This window comes from Entelurus aequoreus, linkage group LG03 (assembly GCF_033978785.1).
Source record: "Entelurus aequoreus isolate RoL-2023_Sb linkage group LG03, RoL_Eaeq_v1.1, whole genome shotgun sequence".
Lineage (NCBI taxonomy): Eukaryota > Metazoa > Chordata > Actinopteri > Syngnathiformes > Syngnathidae > Entelurus > Entelurus aequoreus.
In genome coordinates, this window is record NC_084733.1 from 91,553,370 (window position 1) to 91,581,330 (window position 27,961).

Consider the following 27,961-nt stretch of genomic DNA (forward strand, 5'->3'; position numbering starts at 1 on the left):
CCGTGCGACGTCCTCACACCCGCGCCACGCCTCCGCCGTCCGTCCTGACCCCTCTCCCTTCTCCTCTGTCCCCGTGCAGAAGCGGTGGACAACGAGGAGGGGGAATGCGACACCGACCTGGAGAGGCAGAACGTGGAGGAGCTGTACGACCACGTCAGGCGCGTGCGCCAGGCGGAGAGCCGGGAGGAGAGCTTTGACGTTCAACACCAGGCTCTCCTCCCCGTCCTCAGGCCCTACCAGAGCCAGGCCGTCAACTGGATGCTGAGGAGGGAGAAGTTCCGGAACACGTCCTCCAAAGGTAAGACGTAAGAACGCCAAGACATGAGGAAGGAACATTAGCAACTCTAAGCTGACTCTGTTGGCACTTGGAGGAAAGTGCCATTCAAAAATGAATGCATTATTCACATTATTGACAAATTAGGTTAAAGTTAAAAAGTATATTGTCATTTATACATTTTAGAAAATATGAATAAGCTATAAAAACCTTTATGTAAAGTATTTTGCTATTTATCTATACGCAGTGCAATCGTTAGTGTGCAATATGTATAATTGTGTGAATGCTCCAAACATTCACACGTATGCTTTTCGACACCAAAATTCATCTATTTATTCAACTTCTTCTTCTCCAGATTTTGGCATGCTCTAACTTCCACATTTTCACCCGATTCAAACCCTTCCAACTTCAAACTGTTCAGCCTATTTGGAAATCGCGGGATTTTTCTTGACAAATTACAAAAGTTCCCAGAATTCCAGGTTTTCCAGGACATTTTCCCCATTCAAAATGAATTGGCCATTTTTCAAACTTCCACATTTTTCAACAACTTCTAACCATTCCTCCTTCAACACATTCCACCATCCTGGAAATGTAACCAACCTTTTTTCCAAGTTCAAAAAAATTCCAGGATTTTCCAGAATTCCTGGTTTTCAAAAGCCCTATTTCCACCCTTTTTTCTGTCGACTACTCCTCCCACATTTTTCAACCCACTTCAAGCGTTCCACCGTCAAAACATTCCTCTTAATTATTACAAAAAAACAAAGTTGTTTTTTGAACTGGAAAAATTCCCGGTTTTCCCGAAATTCCAGGATCTCAGTAATACCATTTCTAAATTTAACATGTTACTGCTTCAACATTTCTCCATTGATTTGAAAAATTCCAATACCAACCATTTCAACTTATTCAGAACATTCAAGTTTTTTCCCATTTTCAAAAAAATTCCCGCTTTTCCCGAAATTCTCCAATTTTTGGGAAATTCCCAAACTTCCACCATTCTCACATTTTTCAACCTATTCAAACCATTCCACCTTCAACATATTACACTCATCCTGGACATTCAAACTACCCTTTTTGCAAGTTCCAAAAAATTCCAGGCATTCCCGGTTTTCCAAACCCTATTTCCACCCTTTTTTCTGGCGACTACTCCTTCCAAATTTTTCAAACCACTTCAACCGTTGCACCGTCAAAACATTCCTTTTAATTAGTACAAAAAAACAAAGTTGTTTTTTGAACTGGAAAAATTCCCGGTTTTCCCGAAATTCCAGGAATTCCGTAATACAAAAAAACAAAGTTGTTTTTTTAACTGGAAAAATTCCCGGTTTTCCCGAAATTCCAGGAATTCCGTAATACCATTTCTCAATTCAACATGTTACTGCTTCAACATTTCTCCATTGATTTGAAAAATTCCAACACCATCCATTTCAACTTATTCAGACCATTTAAGTTTTTTACAATTTTTCAGAAAAGTCCCGCTTTTTTCCGAAATTTCCCAATTTTTGGGGAATTCCCAAACTTCCACCATTCTCACATTTTTCAACCTATTCAAACCATTCCACCTTCAACACATTCCACCATCCTGGAAATTTAAACTATCATTTTTCCAAGTTCAAAAAAATTCCAGGATTTTCCAGAGTTCCTAGTTTTCCAAAGCCCTATTTCCACCCTTTTTTCTGGCGACTACTCCTTCCACATTTTTCAAACCACTTCAACCGTTCCACCGTCAAAACATTCCTCTTAATTAGTACAAAAAAACAAAGTTGTTTTTTTTAACTGGAAAAATTCCCGGTTTTCCCGAAATTCCAGGAATTCCGTAATATCATTTCTCAATTCAACATGTTACTGCTTCAACATTTCTCCATTGATTTGAAAAATTCCAACACCAACCATTTCAACTTATTCCGGAAAAACAAAAATCCTTATCTACGATTTGACTCCCCCGAGTGGACAAGAACAGGCTGTTCTGTAAACATCCCCTGAGGACTTTCAAAGATGGACGCTTTTGATCTCCTTCCCTCCTCAACGACATCTAGAAGTCGAACTTTGCTTGCATTGCATGCAGAACGACCCCGGGCCTATGAACACAACACCACTACACCCAAAGACAATGGGCATATACACAAACACACTCCCCACCCCAACCCCACGCCTTCACCACCGCTTGATTCCCCTTCGGGGTGATGGGCGGCTGAGTAGAGCTTTATAGCAGCAGGCCAGCCTCCAGGGCCCCAACTCCCCCCCTCTGTTGCGAGTTGTTGTGATTATATGTAACATGTTTATGTGTGCTATGGCAAATTAAGTTTTTTCCCTTGGACTCAGTCTGGACCCCCTCCCGAGGGTCCAGTCTTTGACTGATATTTTTTACTCTTCCCCCTTTTCCCAATATCACCTTTTTCCCACCTTTTTTAAGGAGCGCCGTAAGTGGCTGATCCGTTGGCGGTCCCGTCTTGTCTCCCTGTAACGTATGTCTGCTCTTAGTGGGACTGTGCCCAAAATGTAATCTCAGTTCTTATGTGTCCTGTACATCAGTGGTCCGGTACCGGTCCGTGGACCGATTGGTACCGGGCCGCGCAAGAAATTTAATTAAATTTTAAATTTAAAAATTAAATCAACATAAAAAACACAATATATACATTATATATCAATATAGATCAATACAATCTGCAGGGATACAGTCCGTAAGCACACATGATTGTATTTCTTTATGAAAAAAAATATATATATCAACTTCCCCCCGGTCCGTGGGACAAATTGCTGTACATGTTAAAGAATTGGCAATAATAAAGCATCCTGAAAATGCACATCAATGAAGGAGATAAATAAAAAATGAAAAAACGTATAATTTCACCATGTACCAAATAAAAGAGCTTCGAGGTCGGTAAGCAAAACCAGAATTATTCCGTACATTAGGCGGTTATAAGGCGCACTGTCGAGTTTTGAGAGAGAAAAAAAAGGATTTTGAGTGCGCTTTATAGTCCGGAAAATAGGGTAATTTACATGAGCAACTTTTGAGAGAGGAGCGTTATTAAAGTGGAATAAACACACCTGAGAGACTTTGATAAATGCGCAGTTTAGTTTGCTAACGAGATTTTCACTTTCTGTCTTTGCAGAGCACTCACTGCATTTCCTGTGGCGTGAGTTGGTGACCATGTGCGGCAAGAAGCTCTTCTACAACCCTTTCACCGGCTGGTGAGCGCCTCCGTCGCCCGGCTGCCTTCCAACACTTGCTTCATCATTCGCACGCATTGTTCCATTCCAGTCTCATCCGTGGCTTCCCCCTCGCCGGCGTGGAGCGGCCCGGCGGGATCCTGGCCGACGAGATGGGCTTGGGAAAGACGGTAGAGGTCCTCGCCCTCATTCTCTCTCACAGCCGGCAGGACGTCCGGCAGGAGGCGCTCACTCTGCCTGTGGTGAGGAGCAGCATTCATTACAAAGTGAACGTTTTAATGGCTGCTTTTGTTTTTGTTGACAACCGCTTGTGTCGACAAAATGTGACGGCCAAAAATGACCCATTCTCCTTCGGTGTCTGAACAAAGCCACAAGTATTGTGCAAATGGCTAGTTTTCTTTATGTTGACATCAAATGTGAGCCAAAAAGGATCATCCATTCTCTTTCAGTCTCTGAACAAAGTCACAAGTAAATGTGCGAATGGATAGTTTTGTTGAGTCGACAGAATGTGACAACCCAAAATGATCTTCCGTTCTCTTTCAGTTTCTGGACAAATTCACAAGTAGATCGTATATGCAAATTGCTAGTTTTGTTTGTGTCCACAACTACTTATGTTGACATAACGTGTGCAAATAAACATTCAGTCTCTGAACTAACTCACAAAACCCAATAGTAGTTTTGTTTATGTCGACAAACTGAGAGCACAAAAAAATGATCACCCATGTTCCTTGAGTCTCTGAACAAATTCACAAGTAAATGTACAATTGGCTAGTTTTTGTCAGGTTCAAGCACTGATGACATCTATTAAACAAGACAAGAAGCAAGGAATTAAACAGAGACAGAATTAAATTTAGCTCAATTGAGGAGGAACGCGTAGACACTGTACCCTTGCACGGTGTCGTCCCACGCTCTGACGAAAGATTATTTGGACTTTCCCTGATTACATGGCAACAGCTGTTTTTAAAGGGACGGGGGTCGTAAACAGCCATCGCCTTTGGTTACAAAACAGTTCAAAGAAAAGGTTGGTTCAAAGGAAAGGTCGTAAACCGCCGTTGCCCTCGGTCACAAAACAGTTCGAAGAAAAGGTCGCCTGGAGACAGCTTTTGTCCTCTCGCAAGTGTATCTAAGTGATAACTTAGATACAATTATTCTGACAGTTTTGTTTACTTCTAACAAATGCTGGACGATTCAACTATTTGCTGTTTTTCAGGGACAGTGTGTGAATTATTTTGTGCCTCCTCCGCCGCTGGAGACAGAGAAAATCATCCATTGTAAGCAGGAAGTGCCGCCTAAAACAAGAATCTCTCACCCGGGTACGTCTTATATTCTTGTCTTTATTTCCACTGGCATGTTCAAAACAATTCGAGCTCTTCAAAAAGGCGTAACTCTTGTCCTCCGCAGCCGTCCGCTTGATGCTGTTGACCGCCATCAAGGAAATGCGCTCAGGCAAAGGCGCCTCCATCAACGCCGTCTTCACGTACATCCGCGCCACGTACGGCTACGACCTGCTGAAGAACCGCAGCCACATGAAGAAGACGTTGGCCAAGCTGATGGAGGAGGGCATGGTGACGCAGGTCAAAGGGCGTGGCTTGGCGGGCTCCTTTCGGCTAGGGAAGAACTACAGGGAGACCAAGAAGACCAGTCCTGGAACTCCCAAATCTGTAAGGAAAAACACACAACTTTTATTGTTTTTGTAAAAAATTATTTTATTTATTAAATATGTTTTTATTGTTTTATTAATTAATTTTTTTTATATTTTTTTATAAATGTTTTAAAATTTTTCATTTATAAAAATTGTTTTTATAGTTTTTTAGTTTTTTTTGTAACTTTTATATTTATTTTATCCCAGGTTTATTATGGGACTTTCAAACTGTAGTCCAACCCGATAGGTACACTGGCTCCATCTAGTGGTAGTTTTTTGTTAAAAATAAAAATATTACTCTATCAGAGACTAATACTTCCATTGAAGTAATTATGCAAATATCAATTTGCTTAAATGTAATTCTAATTAGGTTTTCTGGTGAGTACATACTCAAAGATGAACTGTGATGGTGAGCAAAGGTGCAACGCACAATTATTTAAAGGAACTGTCATGGAACGCTTGATGTTGCTTACGGCGTCACCCCAAGATGCAGAGAAGGCAGGCGACGTGCAGGTAAACAGCCCTTTTATTAGGAAAAAAAAAAGTCCTGAATCCAGAAGGTGATCAGATCAGCCTCAAAATGTATTAAATTGTTCCCATTTGTGATATTTCCATTTCTGATTATTTGCTTCAAACTGTTTCAAACTTTTTGATGATTTTTTCTAAGTGCCAGAAAGTCGGACATTTTTTGGTCAAAAAGTCGTGATTTTTTCTAAGTGTCAAAAAGTCGGGATTTTTTCTAAGTGGCAAAAAGTCTGGATTTTTTTTGAAGTGGCAAAAAGTCAGAATTTTTGGTCAAAAAGTCGGAATTTTTTCTATTTGTCAAAAAGTCGGAAATGTTTTTGTCAAAAAGTCGGAATTTTTTCTAAGTGTCAAAAAGTTGGGATTTTTTTGAAGTGTCAAAAAGTCAGAATTTTCTTTGTCAAAAAGTCTGGATTTTTTCTAAGTGTCAAAAAGTCGGAAATGTTTTCTAAGTGTCAAAAGGTCGGAACTTTTTTTGTCAAAAAGTTGGAAATGTTTTCTAAGTGTCAAAAGGTCGGAACTTTTTTTGTCAAAAAGTTGGGAATGTTTTCTAAGTGGCAAAAAGTCTGGATTTTTTTGGTCAAAAAGTCAGGAATGTTTTCTAAGTGGCAAAAAGTCTGGATTTTTTGTCAAAAAATCGGAATTTTTTGTCAAAAAATCTGGATTTTTTCTAAGTGTCAAAAAGTCGGGATTTTTTTTGTCAAAAAGTCGGCCATTTTTTGGTCAAAAATACGGGATTTTTTTTAAGTGTCAAAAAGTCGGTAACTTTTTGGTCAAAAAGTGGAGATTTTTTTCTAAGTGTCAAAAAGTCGTAAATTTTTTCCATGTGTCAAAAAGTCGGGATTTTTTCTAAGTGTCAAAAAATCAGGATTTTTTCTAAGTGTCAAAAAAGCGGGATTTTTCTAAGTGTCAAAAAGTCAGACATTTTTTTGTCAAAAAGTCTGGATTTTTTTCTAAGTGTCAAAAAGTTTAAAAAAATGTTGTCAAAAGTCAGATTTTTTTTTGGTCAAAAAATTTGGATTTTCTCTATATATCAAAAAGTTGGAAATATTTTTAAGCGTCAAAAAGTCGATTTTTTTTCTCAAAAAGGCGGGATTTTTTCGAAGTGTCGAAAAGTCGGAAACTTTTTCTGAGTGTTAAAAAGTCGGGATTTTTTCTAAGTGGCAAAAAGTCGGGATTTTTTTTTAAGTGTCAAAAAGTCAGAATTTTTTGGTCAAAAAGTCGGAATTTTTTCTATATGTCAAAAAGTCGGAAATGTTTTTGTCAAAAAGTCAGAATTTTTTCTAAGTGTCAAAAAGTCAGAATTTTCTTTGTCAAAAAGTATGGATTTTTTTCTAAGTGTCAAAAGGTCGGAACTTTTTTTGTCAAAAAGTTGGAAATGTTTTCTAAGTGTCAAAAGGTCGGAACTTTTTTTGTCAAAAAGTCGGGAATGTTTTCTAAGTGGCAAAAAGTCTGGATTTTTTTGGTCAAAAAGTCGGGAATGTTTTCTAAGTGGCAAAAAGTCTGGATTTTTTGTAAAAAAATTGAAATTTTTTGTCAAAAAATCGGGATTTTTTTGTCAAAAAATCGGGATTTTTTTGTCAAAAAATCAGGATTTTTTCTAAGTGTCAAAAAGTCTGGATTTTTTTGGTCAAAAAGTCGGCCATCTTTTGGTCAAAAATACGGGTTTTTTTTTAAGTGTCAAAAAGTCGGTAACTTTTTTGTCAAAAAGTCGGAAATTTTTTCTATGTGTCAAAAAGTCTGGATTTTTTCTAAGTGTCAAAAAGTCGGGATTTTTATTAAGTGTCAAAAAGTCAGGATTTTTTCTAAGTGTCAAAAAAGCGGGATTTTTTCTAACTTTCAAAAAGTCTGACATTTTTTTGTCAAAAAGTCGGGATATTTTTCTAAGTGTCAAAAAGTCTAAAAAAATTTTGTCAAAAAGTCAGGATTTTTTCCAAGTGTCAAAAAGTCGCAATCTTTTCGTCAAAAAGTCGGGATTTTTTCCAAGTGTCAAAAATCTGATTTTTTTTTGGTCAAAAAGTTGGGATTTTCTCTAAATGTCAAAAAGTTGGAAATGTTTTTAAGCGTCAAAAAGTCGTTTTTTTTTCTCAAAAAGGCGGGATTTTTTCGAAGTGTCAAAAATTCGGAAACTTTCTCCGACTGTTAAAAAGTCTGAATTTTTTCCCTCTAAAAATCGTGATTTTTTTGTAAGTCTCAAAAAGTCTGGATTTTTTCTAAGTGTCAAAAAGTCGGAAATGTTATTATTATTATTATTATTATTATTATTTTTGTTTATTTATTTTTTGTCAAAAAGTCGGGATTTTTTTCTAAGTGTCAAAAAGTTGAGATTTTTTCTAAGTGTCAAAAAGTCGACATGTCAGTTTGTTCTTCTGTTGCTAGAATATGAAACACACAGGAGAAAGTTCGCCCAGGAGATCCTTCCGGAGACTAGCGAAAGAGAAAGCGGAAGCAGCTCTTCAAAGCTCCAACACAAGTGAAGATCCAAGCGACGCAAACATCTCCGGGTCAGACGGTGCCAAGTGGGAGAACAGCGAGGGACATCAGGAGCCGGACGGGATGTTTGAGAGCCAAACATCGAACTGCCTGGAAGAAGCTCCCGTGAGGGCGTCCATGGTCCCTTTCAACACTGCGGACTACAGGTTTGAGTGCTTCTGCGGCGAGCTGGGCATCGTGGACTACAAAGCCCGCGTGCAGTGCTTGAAATGCCTGCTGTGGCAGCATGCCGACTGTGTCAACTACAAGGAGGAGAGCCTGGAGACCACCCCCTTCTACTGCCCCCACTGCCTGGTGGCCATGAAGCCCGTCTCCACGGGGGCCACGCTCATCATCTCCCCCAGCTCCATCTGCCACCAGTGGGTGGAGGAGATCAACCGCCACGTCAAGTCCTCCTCGCTGCGGGTGCTGGTGAGGGACAGCGTTTTTATCCACCGTCTTTGTTTATGACTTCCCTGACGGCGTCATAAATCGTCTGGAGCTGCAGCTATCGAATATTTTAGTAATCGAGTATTCTAGCGAATATCCCGATCGATTAATCGAGTAATCGAATAAATCATATTTTTGCTCAATTAAGGTTTAATTATACATGTTAAGATGTGCCCTCATTTATTGCGTTTGGCCTAATTGTCTTTTATTTCCTGAACGCCTGTTTTCATTATTGAGGGCTGACACGCACAGCTGAAATGCGAATTAGGTAGTGCCTTTAATACTGCATTTGAAAAATTCGACTTCATATTCAGAACCAATATGGCTGACAGGAACTTGGCACACAAGTGCTACCACCGTGAATAAGGACTTGCCACTCTTACATTCTACAGAGACTATAGTGTGTGCAAAAGTGCAAGCTATCCAAGTAGCATGTGGTTGCATGACTTGAATAACCGGAATAACTTTGCACGACTACTTTCGCGGGGTTACTAATGAAAGGCTAATTGAACACGATGGCGCTCGGACTGCGTTGTTAGTTTTGATGACTTGGCGGGAGTGAGAGAACACATCCTGGTTATCATAATGAATAACATTTATTTTACTAACACAGCTTTTGCGTTTACATTTGATAATAGATGACTTACCTCGCCTCCGGACGTCCCTCAAATCGGATGCTTTCTCGACAGGCGCTACAGCATGGAACTTGTGCTATTGTGGTATGCGAGCTCCACTTTGCAATGTTTGCATACCGCTGCGTTTACCTTCCATTTTAGTGTGAAGTGTTCCCACACCTTAGACAACTTTTGTCGCTTCTTTAATCCCTCGTTTTGCTGCGGCTCTCGTCCACTGCTTTCTGCGGCGTCGTGTTACGTCGGCGAAAAGGTTTTCTAAACTCAAGCGTATTTAAGTGTCAGGTCCAAACACTGATGACATCTATTAAACAAGACAAGGAGCAAGGAATTAAACAGAGACAGAATTACATTTGGCTCAATTGAGGAGAAATGTCTGGGCTGTACTACTGTACTCCCAGCACGCTCCTGATGAAAGATTGTATTTATTTGGACTTTCCCTGATTACATGGCAACAGCTGTTTCTAAGGGCGGGGGGTCGTAAACAGCCATCGCCTTTGATTACAAACAGTTCAAAGAAAAGGTCGCCTGGAGGGGAGTCTGGTCCTGTTTCCTCTCCGCTTTGTAGTTCTCGGGTCAAGACACAATCTTTCTGTTGATTACAATACATCAAAGAAACAGAACACCTTCATGTTGCTTCCCATCCTACACAGTGGAGTTTTACAAGCTTTCTTCTTGTTAGGATCAAAGACAGCTTTTGTCTTCTCGCCGGGAACTTATGGCAACACAAAGTTTTGTGATAACTTAGATACAATTATTCTGACATTAAGAGAGCGGTGTTTTTGCAGTATGATCTGTGACGTAAACACGCTGTGCAACACCTAAACCAGTGGTCCCCAACCACCGGTCCGTGGACCGATTGGTACCGGGCCGCAGCCGCACAAGAAATTTAAAAAAAATAAAATAAAATAACTTTTTTTTTATTTTTTTTTTTTATTAAATCAACATAAAAAACACAATATATACATTATATATCAATATAAATCAATACAGTCTGCAGGGATACAGTCCGTAAGCACACATGATTGTATTTCTTTATGACCAAAAAAAAAATAATAATAATTTTTTTTTATTTATTTTTTTTTCCGGTCCGTGGGACAAATTTTCAAGCATTGACCGGTCCGCAAGTACAAAAAGGTTGGGGACCACTGACCTAAACAGTCCGTGCCAAACGTGAGCTTTGACTACTGTTTACTAAACGAGCACAAAATGCCGTAAAAAAAACTTAACGACGCCTCGAGGTGCCAAAAATTCCTTGATTATATTTTCTAATCGAATTACTCGAGGAATCGTTTCATCTCTAAAATGGTCCAATCCGTCATCCGCCAGGTGTACCAGGGCGTGAAGAAGCACGGCTTCATCCAGCCGCACATGCTGGCGGAGCAGGACGTGGTCATCACCACCTACGACGTGCTGCGCTCGGAGCTCAACTACGTGGACATCCCGCACAGCAACAGCAAGGACGGGCGCCGCTTCCGCAACCAGAAGCGCTACATGGCGGTGCCCAGCCCCCTGGTGGCCGTGGAGTGGTGGCGCATCTGTCTGGACGAGGCTCAGATGGTGGAGTGTCCCACCGCCAAGGTAGATGCAGAGAATGTCTATTTTTTTGTCTGCTTTTGTGTTGTTGTTGACTGAATCAGTTTCCCACAGGCTGCAGAGATGGCTCTGCGTCTTGCGTCGGTCAACCGCTGGTGTGTCAGCGGCACGCCTGTCCAAAGAGGCCTGGAAGGTAATCAATGACACCTGTTCAGACACACCATTGCAGCAAGCATTCTCTCAATAGATGGCTATTTCCCCTACAGACCTTTATGGCCTTGTACTCTTCCTGGGAGTTGATCCGTATTGGGTCAAACACTGGTGGGACCAGTTGCTCTACAGACCCTATCGCCGTGGAAACACCGAGCCGCTTTACGGCGTCATCGCTCAGCTGCTGTGGCGATCGGCGAAGAAGGACGTCATCGATCAGGTAAGATGTCGGGGAAAAAATGAGGCACTCGAGCGATTCAAGTCGACGTTTTATAGCAGGGGTGCCCACACTTTTTCTGCAGGCGAGGTACTTTTCAATTGACCAAGTCGAGGTGATTTACCTTATTCATATAGGGATAGGATAGGATAGGTCTTTATTGTCATTGCACAAGTACAAGAAAACTTTGTTTTCAGCACAAACCCGTTCAAGATGAGACAAACAAACAGTGTACAGGGTTACAGAACAGGAACGCTGATGGGTCACCACAAGGCGCCTCGTAAAAGTGGGGAAAAAGGTCAACGCTGGGGAAGGATGAGTAAAAAAATACAATCTAGACTGGGCTCCTAAGGGGCCCTAGTCTGGAGTGGGAAAAAACCTCCGTGCCATGCACACATAAACATGTTACATATAATCACGACAACTCGCAACAGAGAGGTGGGGGAGTTGGGGCCCTGTAGGTCGACTGCTGCTATGAAGCGCTGCCAGCCGTCCATCACCCCAAAGTGGAATCAAGCGGTGGTGCAGACGCGGGATGGGGGTTGGGGGGGTGTGTGTGTATATGCCCTTCGTCTTGGGTGTGTTGATGTAGTGTTCATAGGCCTGGGGCTGTTCTGCATGCAAGCAAAAGTTTGACTCCAGGTGTCGTTGAGGAGGGAGGGAGGTCAAAAGCGTCCATCATTGAGGAGTCCTCGGGGGATGTTTTCAGAACAGCCTGCTCCTGTTGTTGCAGCGTCAAGGCCATTCGAGGGAGTCCAATCGTAGATTAGGATTTTTGTTTTTCCGCGAGCAGACATTACAATGTCTTGTCTGTTCTATTCGTCCGTGCTGGCTCTCATATCCAATTTTTCCCTTTCAACCAGCTTTTTCATGATGTGATCCGTCTTGCGATTCAGTTCAGAAATTGCCCCAGCCCGGCCCAAACCTTCCATTGCGACGAACAGCCTTTGGGCTCCTTGAGTGGCTGCCATCGTCTTACGAATTTGACGATACACCAGAGCAATGCCCAGCCCAATCAGCAGGTGCCCCGTGATCACGGTTCCAAATAGGCAGATGTCTTCCATGTCCTCGATGGAAAGGACTGAGAGGCGCATGATTCTCCATTTATCCCAGGAATCTCTCACGTACCCCCGCAGCAACGGTTCCATCAGGGCAGCCAGTCTCCCCAGAACCTATTTTCCTCGTTGTCACAAGCAATAGCGTAATAGAGTATATCTTGACACATAGAGATAAATAAATAAACATTTACTTCGTGGTGGGGGGGCGTGACATAGGGATGATGCTCGAAACCGGTTTTCCCGGTTGTTCGATAAGAAAAGAACCGAGTCCTCGGACTCGAATCCCTTTTTGAGAACTGGTACCCGTTATCGAGACCACTATAGTAAAGAAAAAGAGTTGGTTCTTTATTCGAATCCCTGGGAACGAATCCCAAATGGACAATGTTATGCCCATTTGATTGTAGACTCTTACTGACACCTTGTGGTGATATGAAAATACTACGCGTCATTAGTTTGGGCACTTCCGGGTTGACGATGTTAGTCTAGTTCATGAGACAATTGAGAAGTAGACAAGTTGTGTTAGCTCTTACAAGCCTTGGAAAAGATAAGTCTGTAAGTAAACTGTTTAACTTGTTTATGTAACTCAATATTAAGGTGGAAAGTGGTTCAATTTAAACCTAAGATGTTTATGGAAAAACGATTTCTGTGCACTGTTTCAATGGATGATTTGAGGACTTAAAATGGCTGCCAGTCGTGTATTTCCACCATCGAAATAGTTTCAACACTCAGAAGTATTTTGTTTGATGATAGTACTGTATATTTGTGTGAAGCTAATATTTACATATTGTGCATTACATTTCAGTATGTTAATTGAATCACATAGCTTATACATTTGTCATTGTGTGTATTTCAGTTAAAAAAATAAATAAATAACAGTCCAGTGCAAGACAAAAGTAAAGATAGAAAAAGACAAAGCAAGATCAACAACAATAAAGAGCCTGAATGGATTAATCTGCTTTGGAACTTTATTAGACGTCTTGGATTGTTTGTTAGCTGTCTGCCTGTGTGTGTAGTTAGTATGTTCCAATAGCAGCAGAAGTGCACTTTTTGGAAAGCTGTATTATTTTCAGTTTTGTGCCCAAGGGACTGATTTTATTTAACTCTATATTATTATTTATACACCTATAGTGATCACAGAGACAGGTTGTTTTTGTGTTACTGTATATATTTGTTTTTCTGAAAAATCCCAGTTAATATACTTTGGGTAACAACAGTCAATATGTATTTATTTTCTTTTCTTAGGGGGGTAACTGTCAATATTTATTTATTTATTTTATTTTAATCTTATAAAATAAAAGTGAGCTTTTGTTAAACCAAATATTGTGTTTTTTTCCGTATACAACAACCTGTCTGGATTCGATAAGAGAATCGATAAGGAATCGGTTCGATAAGAGGATTCGATAATGGGCTCGAATTAGATAATTTCTTATCAAACATCATCCCTAGCGTGACATAAAATAATTGCAAACCACTACTAAATTCAAATCCTCATCATCTCAATAACGTACACATTTTAAATGATTTGTTGTAGATCCAGATCCCGGCACAGACGGAAGAGGTCCACTGGCTGCACTTCTCCCCGGTGGAGGGTCACTTCTACCACCGCCAACACGAGGTCTGCTCCCAGGACGCCGTGGTCCAACTCCGGAAGATCTCCGACTGGAGCCTGAAACTGGGCAGCCTGGACCGCCGCACGGTCACCACCATCCTGTGCCCGCTGCTGAGGCTCCGCCAGGCCTGCTGCCACCCGCAGGCCGTGCGCGGCGAGTTTCTGCCTCTGCAGAAAAGGTAGGCTTGAGCCAGCCGCCGCAACACCGTCTTAGAATCTCTGCCAGGCAGGACGTGTTTATTTTAAAGTTCGGTGTCGTTTGCTCCTTCGAGCTCCTCAAGTACCTTTTTGATGGTAATGCCCCCCCCCCTCCCTCCGCAGCACCATGACGATGGAGGAGCTCCTCAAGTCCCTGCAGAAGAAATGTCGAGTGGAGTGTGAAGAAGCCCACAGACAATTGGTGTGCGCTCTCAACGGCCTGGCGGGAATCCACATTATCAGAGGTAACAAAAAAGGCGCCGTGGGGGCTGAGATTTTCCCATGAGATCCATTTACAAACGCCACCTTTTTGTCAGCCGCCATGCTTTGTGCTCCCCATTTATTGCGGCGCATCTCATTAGCGCCACCTGTTTTGCTCGTTAAGTGTGGGTAATGACGACGGCGCCCTTTGCCACACGCAGATGAGTTTGAGCAGGCGGCCGAGATGTACCGAGAAGTGCTGCGTTCATCAGAGGAGCACAAAGGCCGGCTGAAAACCGATTCATTGCAGGTACGGGAAAAAAAACACACTGTCTTTGTAGATGCATCCTCAATTTGCATATGAAGAGTCCGGCTGGATGTAATACATGCTGGCCATTATCTTCTGCATATAGGATCAACTCTCTTTATCTTCATCCCACAATGGGGACATTCTCTGGCTGCCAAACTTAACATAAGTAACTAGATAGCACACAATATTTTGAAGTTGGAACTTTGAAAAATGTCCATTCATGTCAATGGAAATTTCATGGAATTTTGGGAAGATAGAGCCAATAATTAAACTTCAAAAAAGGGTCATTAGAATAATACACAAAGCGTGCTACTATGAACATACCAATCCATTATTTATAAGTGCTAATGTGTTAAAATTTTCAGATATTGTGTTTTTAAAAACAATGGAAATGATGTTTGGAGTAAAGAATACAAGCCTTCCAGCTTGTATTCTTAGGTTATTTCAATTAAGAGGAGAAAACTATAATTTATGGGGATATTGATTTTTGAAATAGGTAAAGTAAGAACAGGGTTTCCCACACATTCATTTATTTGTGGCGGCCCGCCACAAAAGAATTACGTCCGCCACAAATAAAAATTAATTTTGTCCTCTCCAGCTTCTCAGGCAAATCATATAGTTGATGTAGATGCCCATATCGGCTGTTCACATTTACTTTACAAAAGAGAAGTGTAGGATACTTCTCTTGTTGCCTTATTTGTATTTGACTTTATTAAATGTATTTATATTAGAAACACAACATGTGTATATAACAAAGGGTGCAAAGTCTGCAGGCAGTAGGAAACACATGGTTAAGTGTAGGGAGTAAAACTGATGGCAGTCTAAAGTTCAAGATTTTTGGAGCTCTTTGTTCAGTGGATCAGATGTTTGATGAAGCTCTGTGTCTATCTACCACCACTACTGTTTCCTGTTTATTTGTTACCGACTGTGGCAGGACACCTCTGCCTCTGTTTCACTTTATGTTGCTGGTAAATAATATGGTTGTCGTAGTAGGCTAAAGTTACATTATTTAGTATGCACTAATTAAAGGGGCAGAGCTTTAAGAGACATTTTAGCTTTTATATTTTATAAGATATATTTTTTGTAAGAACCACAATTAATAAATATATTTCAGCGAATAACTTATTGTTCAAATCTGTATATAAATATGTACATAAAGTGTTGTAATTATATTGTAAAATGGATGGATGGACGTTTAAAACAAAACTGTTATTATTAATTAGTATACATTTTTTGAGCCTTTTTAGAGAAAATCAAATCATTGTAGTAAATTATGCAAATTACTCGAGGATGTCATGGTGACCACGCCCATAGCCACGCCCCCACCGCCACAGGTATCTTGGCAGTTTATGGGAAACACTGAAGAAGGAATATAAAATGTATTTCAGTTTTAGGAGTTAAATGGTGGAACAAGCTCAGTGATGAGCTGAAGACATGTAGTTCTTTGTTAAGGTTTAAGAAAACCTTGAAAGGTGAAATAATTGAAAATGATAAAACATATTAACAATTACTTTCATCCCATTGATTTTCTTGTAACGTTGATGTTCCAGGCAATCTAATTTTCAGTGAATGTATAGGATAGGCAAGTATAAGCTTTGGCTTCAGCCTATTCCTTTTTCGGTCATTCTTTTTCTTTTCTTTTCTTTATGTGTGTAAATGTGTATGATTGTTAAATATGTCTAATCTGTACTGTTAAACTGGTCACACAAAATGGTTGATGGTTGATTATATGACCGAAATAAACTTATTTCATTCACTTATTTCATTCATTCAAATGCGGGATTTTTTTTTAAAATGCTAAAAAAAAAAAAAAAAAAAAAAGAAAGAATAAGTTGGTGTTGGAATTTTTCAAAACGGTCGAGAAATGTTGAAGCAGTAACATTTTTAAATGAGAAATGGTATTACGGAATTCCTGGAATTTCGGGAAAACCGGGAATTATTTACAGTTCAAAAAACAACTTTGTTTTTTGTCCTGATTAAGAGGAATGATTTGACGGTGGAAGGCTTGAAGTGGGTTGAAAAATGTGGAAGGAGTCTTTGCACTAAAAAAGGTTGGAAATGAGGTTAGAAAAAAACAGGAATTCCTGGAAATTTGTTGAACGTGCAAACGTGGTTGTGTGAATATCCAGGATGAATTGAATGCGTTGAAGGTGGAATGGTTTAAATCGGTTGAAAAATGTGGGGATTGTGGAAGTTTGAAAAATGGCCAATTCATTTTGAATGGGGAAGATGTCCCTAAAAACTGGGAATTATAGGAAATCCGGGAATTGTTTTGAATTATTGAAGGAGAGCACATAATTCCTGTACAGGCTGAATATTTTGAAGTTGGAAACGGTTTAAATCGGATAGAAAATGTGGGGGTTGTAGAACTTTGAAAGGGGTTAGGGTTAGGGCTAACCCTAACCCTATATGTATGGTTATATGCATGTATGTGGATATATACATATACAGTATATCTTCTTTTTTATCTTTGTTACTATTTCTATTACTATATTATTGTGTATGCACTAAGGATGTCCGATAATGGCTTTTTGCCGATATCCGATATGCCGATATTGTCCAACTCTTTAATTACCGATACCGATATCAACCGATACCGATATCAACCGATATATACAGTCGTGGAATTAACACATTATTATGCCTAATTTGGACAACCAGGTATGGTGAAGATAAGGTACTTTTTAAAAAAATGAATCAAATAAAATAAGATAAATAAATTAAAAACATTTTCTTGAATAAAAAGAAAGTAAAACAATATAAAAACAGTTACATAGAAACTAGTAATTAATGAAAATTTGTAAAATTAAGTGTTAAAGGTTAGTATTATTAGTGGAGCAGCAGCACGCACAATCATGTGTGCTTACGGACTGTATCCCTTGCAGACTGTATTGATATATATTGATATATAATGTAGGAATCAGAATATTAATAACAGAAAGAAATGAGTGTAAATGTGGGGGAGGTTTTTTGGGTTGGTGCACTAATTGTAAGTGTATCTTGTGTTTTTTATGTGGATTTAATAAATTTAAAAAAAACAAAAACAAACAACGATACTGATACTAAAAAAACCCAATACCGATCATTCCCGATATTACATTTTAGCGCATTTATCGGCCGATAAATGCGTTAAAATGTAATATCGGAAATTATCGGTATCGGTTTTTTTATTTTCTGTATCGTTTTTTAAATTTTTTTTATTAAATCAACATAAAAAACACAAGATACACTTACAATTAGTGCACCAACCCAAAAAACCTCCCTCCCCCCATTTCTTTCTGTTATCAATATTCTGGTTCCTACATTATATATCAATATATATCAATACAGTCTGCAAGGGATACAGTCCGTAAGCACACATGATTGTGCGTGCTGCTGCTCCACTAATAGTACTAACCTTTAACAGTTAATTTTACTCATTTTCATTCATAACTGTTTTTATATTGTTTTACTTTATTTTTTATTCAAGAAAATGTTTTTAATTTACTTATCTTATTTTATTTTTATTTTTTTAAAAGTACCTTATCTTCACCATACCTGGTTGTCCAAGTTAGGCATAATAATGTGTTAATTCCACGACTGCATATATCGGTTGATATCGGTATCGGTTGATATCGGTATCGGTAATTAAGGAGTTGGACAATATCGGATATCGGCAAAAAGCCATTATCGGACATCCTTAGTGCATACACAATAATATAGTAATAGAAATAGTAACAAAGATAAAAAAAGAAGATATATATGTATATATATATATGTATGGATTTAATTAAAAACAAAAACAAAAAAAAAACAAAAAACGATACTGATACTAAAAAAAACCGATACCGATAATTTACGATATTACATTTTAACGCATTTATCTCTAGTATGCACCTTAGGGGATCTGCTCCAATTTCTTTGTCCTTTGAACCTGTTCACTCTAATAATGACAATAAAACTCTATTGTATTCTATTTTATATTTTATATTGCTACTATGGTACATTTTTAGTCTACTTTATACATTTTGTTTCCGCCCTCTTTTTGTGCCCTTGTGTGCATTATCCTTTCCATCATTATCCTTTCCATCCCTTGTAACTGAGCTACTGTGTGGAACAATTTCCCTTGTGGATCAATAAGACCCAGCTGTAAAAAAAAAAAAAAAACCTTGAAACTTTTTACATGTTTAAAATGATGAATAAAAGTTTGTCCTTTGTGTGCTTCCATGAACAACAGAGACTTCACGCCACTCACAATTTGATGGAGCTGCTGAACGCAAAGCATGCTGGGATGCCTCCCACTCTCAGAGATGACCGGCTGAGCGAGGAGGTAACGAACGCTCCCAACTCTTCTCAACATTTTGCACGTTCCGTTTGTTCTTCCATTGTTTTGCGTGCAGGCCGAGCAGCTGCGGCAGCACTACATGACCAAGTACGACTCTGAGGTGGCGGACGCTCATCAGGCCCTGCAGCCCGTCCTGCAGAACATCAAGGAGCTGAAGCGCAAAGTGAGGGTCTACATATTTCAGCATGTTGTGTCACCGTCGGTCAGTTAGTGAGCCAAATAACTCAAAATGTGGAACAAGGAACAACTGATTCGATCCGGATCATTACCACTAAGTTACGAGCTCTAACGTCTGCAGTGCATGATTACGGCCCCGCCTCCACCCACAGAGACAAAGACAGTGGATGACTGACACGAGGCTTCACGTCCCTTATTTCATTCCGCTATAACTAGCTCAAAAAGTTATTTTGATTCCACTTTCAGGAAGTGTCAGAAAGGGGATCAAAGTCTGGACTCAGGGCTCTGCTCTCGGGAGTGTATCAGTGTCGATTGCTTCAGACCCCACGGGAATTTTTGCAAAGTAGAAATCGAATGTTGTCACATTGGAGCATGCAAATGGGTTACGGCCTTTTAAAAACATTTTTTTAACATTAACATTTAACATTCTATTTACCCTATTTTACCTTCTATTTAACTTATTTTACCTTCTATTTACCTTATTTTACCTTCTATTTACCTTATTTTACTTTCTATTTATCTTATTTTACAGTCTATTTACCCTATTTTACCTTCTATTTACCCTATTTTACCTTCTATTTAACTTATTTGACCTTCTATTTACCCTAATTTACCTTCTATTGACCTTATTTTACCTTCTGTTTACCACATTTGACCTTCTATTTAACTTATTTGACCTTCTATTTACCTTATTTTACCTTCTATTTACCTTATTTTACCTTCTATTTACCTTATTTTACATTCTATTTACCCTATTTTACCTTCTATTTACCTTATTTTACTTTTTATTTACCCTATTTTACCGTCTATTTACCCTATTTTACCTTCTATTTAACTTATTTGACCTTTTATTTACCCTAATTTACCTTCTATTGACCTTATTTTACCTTCTATTTACCCTATTTTACCTTCTATTTAACTTATTTGACCTTCTATTTAACTTATTTTACCTGCTATTTACCCTATTTTACCTTCTATTTAACTTATTTTACCTTCTATTTAACTTATTTTACCTGCTATTTACCCTATTTTACCTTCTATTTAACTTATTTTACCTTCTATTTAACTTATTTTACCTTCTATTTAACTTATTTTACTTTCTATTTACCCTATTTTACCTTCTATTTACCTTATTTTACCTTCTATTTAATTTACCCTGCGTTACCTTCTATTTATCTTATTTTACATTCTATTTCCCCAATTTCACTTTTATTTACCTTTTATATTCTTTCTTTGACCATCTCACCTTGTGTTATATTATTTTACCTTCTTATTTCCCTTCTCTTTACCTTGTTTTAACTTCTTTTACTTTTTATATTCATTTTTTTAACCTTTTTATTTACCCTATTTTTAATTTTAACAGGAACTTAACACTAAATATACAAAGAACCACCACAAAGCCAAAACAAGTTTATGACACATTGAGTCATTTTTATGCTGGAAAATGCTTAATTTAGGACACAAATTCTGTAATTGTTTCTCAAATAGGCATATTTATATTCACGTAGTTAAACACAAAACAGAGAGCAACCGCACCATGAGTTTTTTGATAAGTATATTTTGAAAAACCACGATAGCTTGAAGCCGCAAAAGTCATGCATGAAAAAGTGTATGGGAAAAAATATCTGTCTTTAACCACGAGGACATTTTTAAACAGATATAAGTCACCAAGCTTTAAAGCTTTATTTTTTAAATTTTTTTTTAAATGTTTTTATTTCATATTAAAAAATATATATTTTATTTTGCAAAGGTGAAACTGAGCTCCCTCTGGTGGCTAGAAGTGGTTCAGCGGGCGATCCGCTGCTCCACAGACGAGGACCTGGTGGGCCGCGTGAAGAACGAGTTGACGTCCAGCTACAAGCAGCAAGAACACAAACTCTCCATGGCTGACAAGTAAGCGCCTCCCTAACACTTGGTGGGGGGTTTTTCCGCAATGGTGAGAGGGAATTGTGACTTCCGGCAGGTTCCGTGACGGCAGCGGCCTGCAGTTCCTGCTCACCACTCAGATGGAGGACCTGACCAAGTCCCAGAAGATGGTGCGGGAGGCCGTGAAGAGCCTGGAAGGTCCCATGTCCAAGAAGGTGATTGACGAGGCCATCGCGTGTCACCTGCGGCCGACGCGACTGCCGCTTAATAAGTGAGGCTGGAAATGAAATATGTCCACTCAGCAGGTTTTGGACTGTGACCTCATTTCCTTCTCACCTTCCAGCTGCGTGTTTTGCAAAGCTGACGAGCTTTTCACCGATTATGAATCCAAACTCTTCTCGCACACGTAAGTAAAAACTTGGTCATGCCAATGAGGGCTGCAGCTATTGATTATTTGTCTAATGTGTCGATTAGCTTGTTTGGTTCATCGAGTAATTGAATAACTTGCCAAAACCTTCATTACCTTAAATTTACCTTCTTTGACCGGCTTTTACCTTGGTTTACCTTCTATATTTCTTTTTTTTTACCTATTACCTTCTTTCACCTTCTATTTTACTTATTTTATCTTTTACTTACCTTATTTTACCTCCTATTTAACGTATTTTACCTTCTATTTACCCTATTTTACCTTCTATTTACTCTATTTAACTTCTATTTAACTTATTTTACCTTTTATTTACCCTATTTTTACTTTCTTTCTTTGACCGTCTTACCTTGTTTTATCTTATTTTACCTTCCATATTTATTTATTTTTGTACTTTTTATTTCCCTTCTATTTACCTTGTTTTATCTTATTTTACATTTTGAAATAATTTTTTTACTTTTTTATTTACCCTTTTTTAATTTGACCTTATATTTATCCTTTTTACCTTTTTAACCTTCTATTTACCTTTTGTCTTTATTTACTTCTTTTAACTTTATTTACCCTATTTTACCTTTTTATTTACTACTTTTTACCTTCTATTTTCCCTATTTTTACCTACTATTTAATTTGTTAACTTATTTACCCTATTTTACCTTCTGTTTACCCTATTTTACCTTCTATTTACCTTATTTTACCTTCTATTTACCCTATTTTTACTTGTATTTACCTTTTATATTATTTATTTGACCGTCTTACCTTGTTTTATCTTCTTTTACCTTCCATATTCATTTTTTACCTTTTATTTTCCTTCTATTTACCTTGTTTTATCTTCTTTTACATTTTACTTTTTATTTACCCTTTTTAAATGTTACCTTATATTTACCCATTTTACCTTTTTTAACATTGTATTTACCTTTTGTCTTTTATTTACTTCTTTTAACTTTCATTTACCTTATTTTACCTTTTTATTTACTACTTTTACCTTCTATTTACCTTGTTTAACCTTCTATTTACTCTATTTTACCTTCTATTTAACGTATTTTACCTTTTATATATCCTAATTTACCCTCTATAGAACTTATTTTACCTTATATTTACCTTATTTTACCTTCTATTTACCCTATTTTTACTTGTATTTACCTTTTATATTATTTATTTGACCGTCTTACCTTGTTTTATCTTCTTTTACCTTCTTTTTTTTTTACTTTTTATTTCCCTTCTGTTTACCTTGTTTTATTTTATCTTACATATTATATTTATTTTTTTTACCTTTTTATTTACCCTATTTTTAATTTTACCTTATATTTACTCGTATATATTTACTTCTTTTAACTTTCTCTTACCTTTTTATTTACTACTTTTACCTTTTATTTACCTTGTTTAACCTTCTATGTACTCTATTTTACCTTCTATTTACCCTAGTTTTACTTTTATTTACCTTTTATATTCTTTCTTTGACCGTCTTACCTTGTTTTATCTTCTTTTACCTTCCATATTTTTTTGTACTTTTTATTTCCCTTCTATTTAACTTGTTTTATCTTCTTTTACATTTTGTATTAATTTTTTTTACCTTCTTATTTACCCTATTTTTAATTTTACCTTATATTTACCGTTTTTACCTTTTTTAACCTATTTACCTTTTGTCTTTTATTTACTTCTTTTAACTTTCATTTACCTTATTGTACCTTTTTATTTACTACTTTTACCTTCTATTTACCTTGTTTAACCTTCTATTTACCTTATTTTACCTTCTATTTACCCTATTTTTACTTGTATTTACCTTTTATATTATTTCTTTGACCGTCTTACCTTGTTTTATCTTCTTTTACCTTCCTTTTTTTAAAAACTTTTTATTTCCCTTCTGTTTACCTTGTTTTATCTTCTTTTACATTTTATATGTATTTTTTTACCTTTTTATTTACTACTTTCACCTTCTATTTACCTTGTTTAACCTTCTATTTACCTTTTCCCCTGCCTTCTTTTACGTTTTTACTTATTTTACCTTTTTATCTACTTCTTTTACCTTCTAGTTACTTTTATTCCACTTGTTTGCCTTCAATTACCTTTTAATTGACCTTCTTTTATCATCCCTTAACCTCTATTTATCTTGTTTTACCTATTGTAATGCGGTTCAGATTTTTTTTACATTTTAATAGTTACCCCCATTAAGCGACAACTGCTGCTGGAGCATCTCTAATGGAACAGAGCCAATTTGTCGGCAGGGTGAAATGTCAGACGGCCATCTTTGAGGAGATGATCGAGGATGAAGAGGGACTGGTGGACGACCGCCTGCCCACCACCAGCAGGGGTCTGTGGGCGGCCAGCGAGACGGAGCGCACGCTGAAGGCCATCCTGTCCTTCGCCAAGGCCAAGCGCATGGACCCGGAGCTGGTGGAGGAGGGAAACACCTTCATGGAACTCTTTGAGACCTGGAAGAAGGAGTACAAGGTCTGCATCGTGGTGGCTCCCTATCAAGGTGTGGCGTCTAACCAACACCTGCGTCTCGCTCAGGTGTTGCACGAGTACTGGATGGTCCTGCGGAATCACGTGTCGGCGATAGATGAGCTGGGAATGGCCACTGAGAGGCTACGCGTGCGTCTTCCCGACGAGCCCAAGCCAAAGCTGCTGCACATCATCGAGCCGCATGAGGTACGGCCACCACACTGCCCCCTAGTGGCTCTTATAGTAATTATTCATTATGGTCACAAAAAACATTCATGAAGTTTGCTTCTTTTATGAATTTATTATGGCTCTACTGAAAATGTGCTGGGTCAAAAGTATACATACATGATCAATTTTGGTGATGTAGAAACGTTACGGTCAGGTTCAAACACTGATGACATCTATTAAACAAGACAAGAGGCAAAGAATTGAACAGAGACAGAATTCAATTTGGACTCAATATTGAGGAGAGTCGTCTGTACACTGTACCCTTGTGCAGTATCTCAGCACGCTCTGCCAAAAGATTGCTCGCCTCCTTCTTTTATTTTGGACCCTCCCCTCCCCAAAGGCCACCTTTGTTTCCAAAGGACACAAAAAGTTCACAGAAAAAGTCGTAAACAATTCACAGAAAATGTCAGTTCAAAAAGAGTTCGTAAAATAGTTCAAAAAGAGGTGGTCTGGAAATTGGGCAGATCCTGTCAGCTCTCCGCTTTGAAGTCCTTGGGTTAGAACTAGGGATGTTCGATAATGGCTTTTTGCCGATATTCCGATATTGTCCAACTCTTTAATTACAGATACCGATATCAACCGATACCGATATCAACCGATATATGCAGTCGTGGAATTAACACATTATTATGCCTAATTTGGACAACCAGGTATGGTGAAGATAAGGTACTTTTTAAAAATAATAATAAAATAAGATAACTAAATTAAAAACATTTACTTGGATAAAAAAGAAAGTAAAACAATATAAAAACAGTTACATAGAAACTAGTAATGAATGAAAATGAGTAAAATTAAGTGTTAAAGGTTAGTACTATTAGTGGAGCAGCAGCACGCACAATCATGTGTGCTTACGGACTGTATCCCTTGCAGACTGTATTGATATATATTGATATATAATGTAGGAACCAGAATATTGATAACAGAAAGAAATGGGGGGAGGGAGGTTTTTTGGGTTGGTGCACTAATTGTAAGTGTATCTTGTGTTTTTTATGTTGATTTAATAAAAAAAAACAAAAAAAAAACGATACAGATAATAAAAAAAACGATACCGATAATTTCCAATATTACATTTTAACGCATTTATCGGCCGATAATATCGGCAGGCCGATATTATCGGACATCCCTAGTTCTAACCCAAGGACTTCAAAGCGGAGAGATAGCAGAATCTGCCCAATTTCCAGACGACCTCTTTTTGAACTATTTTATGGAACTCTTTTTAAACTATTTTATGGAACTCTTTTAGAACTATTTTATGGAACTCTTTTTGAACTATTTTATGGAACTCTTTTGGAACTATTTTATGGAACTCTTTTTGAACTATTTTATGGAACTCTTTTGGAACTATTTTATGGAAATCTTTTTGAACTATTTTACGAACGATTGTCCTTTTGAAGCAGTGGTGGCCATGTGGTCGGGGAGGGTCCAAAATAAAAGAAGGAGGCGTGCAATCTTTTGGCAGAGCACAAGGGTACAGTGTACAGACGACTCTCCTCAATTCTTTGCCTCTTGTCTTGTTTAATAGATGTCATCAGTGTTTGAACCTGACACAAACAATTGTTCGTAAGTATGAAGTGCATGGCACAGTTTTGTCACTGCCACGATCAGGAAGAAAACGCAAGCTATCACTTACTGCTGAGAGAAAATTGGTCAGGATGATCAAGGGTCAACCGAGAACCACCAAAAAGCAGGTCTGCGATGAATTGGAAGCTGCTGGAACACAGGTGTCAGTGTCCACAGTCAAGCGTGTTTTGAGAGGCGACCATGCAAGAAGGAAGCCCTTCTTTTATTGATTACCTTATTTTACCTTTTTATCTACTACTTTTACCTTTTATTTACCTTGTTTAACCTTCTATTTACTCTATTTTACCTTTTATTTACCCTATTTTACCTTCTATTTAACTTATTTTACCTTCTATTTACCCTAGTTTTACTTTAATTTAACTTTTATATTATTTCTTTGACCGTCTTAACTTGTTTTAGCTTCTTTTACCTTCCATATTTTTTTTAAAAACTTTTTATTTCCCTTCTGTTTACCTTGTTTTATCTTCTTTTACATTTTATATTAATTTTTTAACCTTTTTATTTACCCTATTTTTAATTTTACCTTATATTTACCGTTTTTTAACCTTTTTTAACCTTCTATTTACCTTTTGCCTTTTATTTACTTCTTTTAACTTTCATTTACCTTATTTTACCTTTTTATTTACTACTTTTTTCTCTGCCTTCTTTTACCTCTTTACTTATTTTACCTTTTATCTACTTCTTTTACCTTCTAGTTACTTTTATTCCACTTGTTGACTTTCAATTACCTTTTAATTTACCTTCTTTTACCATCCCTTAACTTCTATTTAACTTGTTTTACCTTGTTTTGAGAGGCTACCATGCAAGAAGGAAGCCCTTGCTACAGAAGCCACACCTTAAGGCTCGTCTAAAGTTTGCTGCTGATCACATGGACAAAGATAAGACCTGCTGGTCAGAGTTGTTTGACCACATACCCAGCAATATGTTTGGAGGAGAAAAGGTATTTAATCCCAGGAACACCATTCCTACCGTCAAGCATGGTGGTGGTAGCATTATGCTCTGGGCCTGTTTTGCTGCCAATGGAACTGCTGCTTTACAGAGAGTAAATGGGACAATGGAAAAGGAGGATTACCTCCAAATTCTTCAGGACAAGCTAAAATCATCAGCCCGGAGGTTGAGTCTTGGGCGCAGTTGGGTGTTCCAACAGGACAATGACCCCAAACACACCTCAAAAGTGGTAAAGGAATGGCTAAATCAGGCTAGAATGAAGGTTTTAGAATGGCCTTCCCAAAGTCCTGACTTAAACGTGTGGACAATGCTGAAGAAACAAGTCCATGTCAGAAAACCAACACATTTAACTGAATTTTGTCAAGAGGAGTGGTCAAAAATTCAAGCAGAAGCTTGTGGATGGCTACCAAAAGCGCTGTATTGCAGTGAAACTTGCCAAGGTACATAAAAAACAATAATAAACAAATATTAGTATAGTTAGCTCAGTGTCCTACTGGTCAGAGTGTCCGCCCTGAGATGGGTAGGTTGTGAGTTCAAACCCCGGCCGAGTCATACCAAAGACTATAAAAATGGGAGCCATTGCTGTAGTAGCTACCATTGACCTCCTCTCTAGTACCAGTTTCTAGAGGTGTCATAATCTGCTCTCCAATTAGTTATTTTTCTTCTAATTTGCACGCATTGATGGTTTCTCCCGGCAGGTGGAGCAGAACAGAGTGAAGCTCCTCAACGACCAAGCGGTGGCAAAGTCTCAGCTCCAGAAGAAGCTGGGACAGTTTTTGTACCTCACAAACCTGGAGAAGGTAGCTCATTCCCACACACAAGTCGCAGCCTTCACTGCAAAAAATTCAGTGTTTAAAAACAAAACAAAAATGAGGAGTGTTTTATTTGAACGAAGCAAGATTATCTGCCAATAGAACAAGAACATTTGGCTTGTCAAGACTTTCCAAAACAAGTAAAATGAGATAACCTCAATGAACCCAAAAGTACCTTCAAATAAGTATATTCCCACTAATAACAAGTGCACTTTTCTTGGTAGAAAAAAAAGAGACCTTTTTGCTCAATATGTTGAAAAATATTCTTAAATGAAGTAAATGCTAGTGCCATTATCTTGACATAATGATATGCGCTCGGCATCATCATTTTTTTTTTCATGCTTGAAGTAAGAAATTATTACTTTAAAACAGTAGTTTTATACACTACAGTTCAAAAGTTTGGGGTCACCCAAACAATTTTGTGGAACAGCCTTCATTTCTAAGAACAACAATAGACTGTGGAGTTTCAGATGAAAGTTCTCTTTTTCTGGCCATTTTGAGCGTTTAATTGACCCCACAAATGTGATGCTCCAGAAACTCAATCTGCTCAAAGGAAGGTCCGTTTTGTAGCTTCTGTAACGAGCTCAACTGTTTTCAGACGTGTGAACATGATTGCACAAGGGTTTTCTAATCATCAATTAGCCTTCTGAGCCAATGAGCAAA

The 27,961-nt window shown here is 38.1% G+C and overlaps 1 protein-coding gene across 2 annotated transcripts in view; it reads left to right on the top strand.

Annotated features, from left to right (window-relative positions):
- LOC133647101 (E3 ubiquitin-protein ligase SHPRH-like) overlaps positions 1-27,961 on the top strand; it is a 54,206-nt gene that overhangs the window by 6,015 nt on the left and 20,230 nt on the right. For both annotated transcript variants that reach the window (XM_062043215.1, XM_062043214.1), the window contains 20 exons: positions 80-298; positions 3,382-3,460; positions 3,531-3,681; positions 4,650-4,752; positions 4,841-5,100; positions 7,983-8,507; positions 10,487-10,738; positions 10,808-10,886; positions 10,960-11,123; positions 13,710-13,966; positions 14,109-14,230; positions 14,408-14,496; positions 18,713-18,805; positions 18,876-18,983; positions 20,748-20,890; positions 20,961-21,134; positions 21,207-21,269; positions 23,510-23,735; positions 23,799-23,936; positions 27,185-27,286. In XM_062043215.1, coding sequence (XP_061899199.1) covers positions 80-298; positions 3,382-3,460; positions 3,531-3,681; positions 4,650-4,752; positions 4,841-5,100; positions 7,983-8,507; positions 10,487-10,738; positions 10,808-10,886; positions 10,960-11,123; positions 13,710-13,966; positions 14,109-14,230; positions 14,408-14,496; positions 18,713-18,805; positions 18,876-18,983; positions 20,748-20,890; positions 20,961-21,134; positions 21,207-21,269; positions 23,510-23,735; positions 23,799-23,936; positions 27,185-27,286 — 3,347 coding nt within the window. The remainder of the gene's footprint in view (positions 1-79; positions 299-3,381; positions 3,461-3,530; positions 3,682-4,649; positions 4,753-4,840; positions 5,101-7,982; positions 8,508-10,486; positions 10,739-10,807; positions 10,887-10,959; positions 11,124-13,709; positions 13,967-14,108; positions 14,231-14,407; positions 14,497-18,712; positions 18,806-18,875; positions 18,984-20,747; positions 20,891-20,960; positions 21,135-21,206; positions 21,270-23,509; positions 23,736-23,798; positions 23,937-27,184; positions 27,287-27,961) is intronic.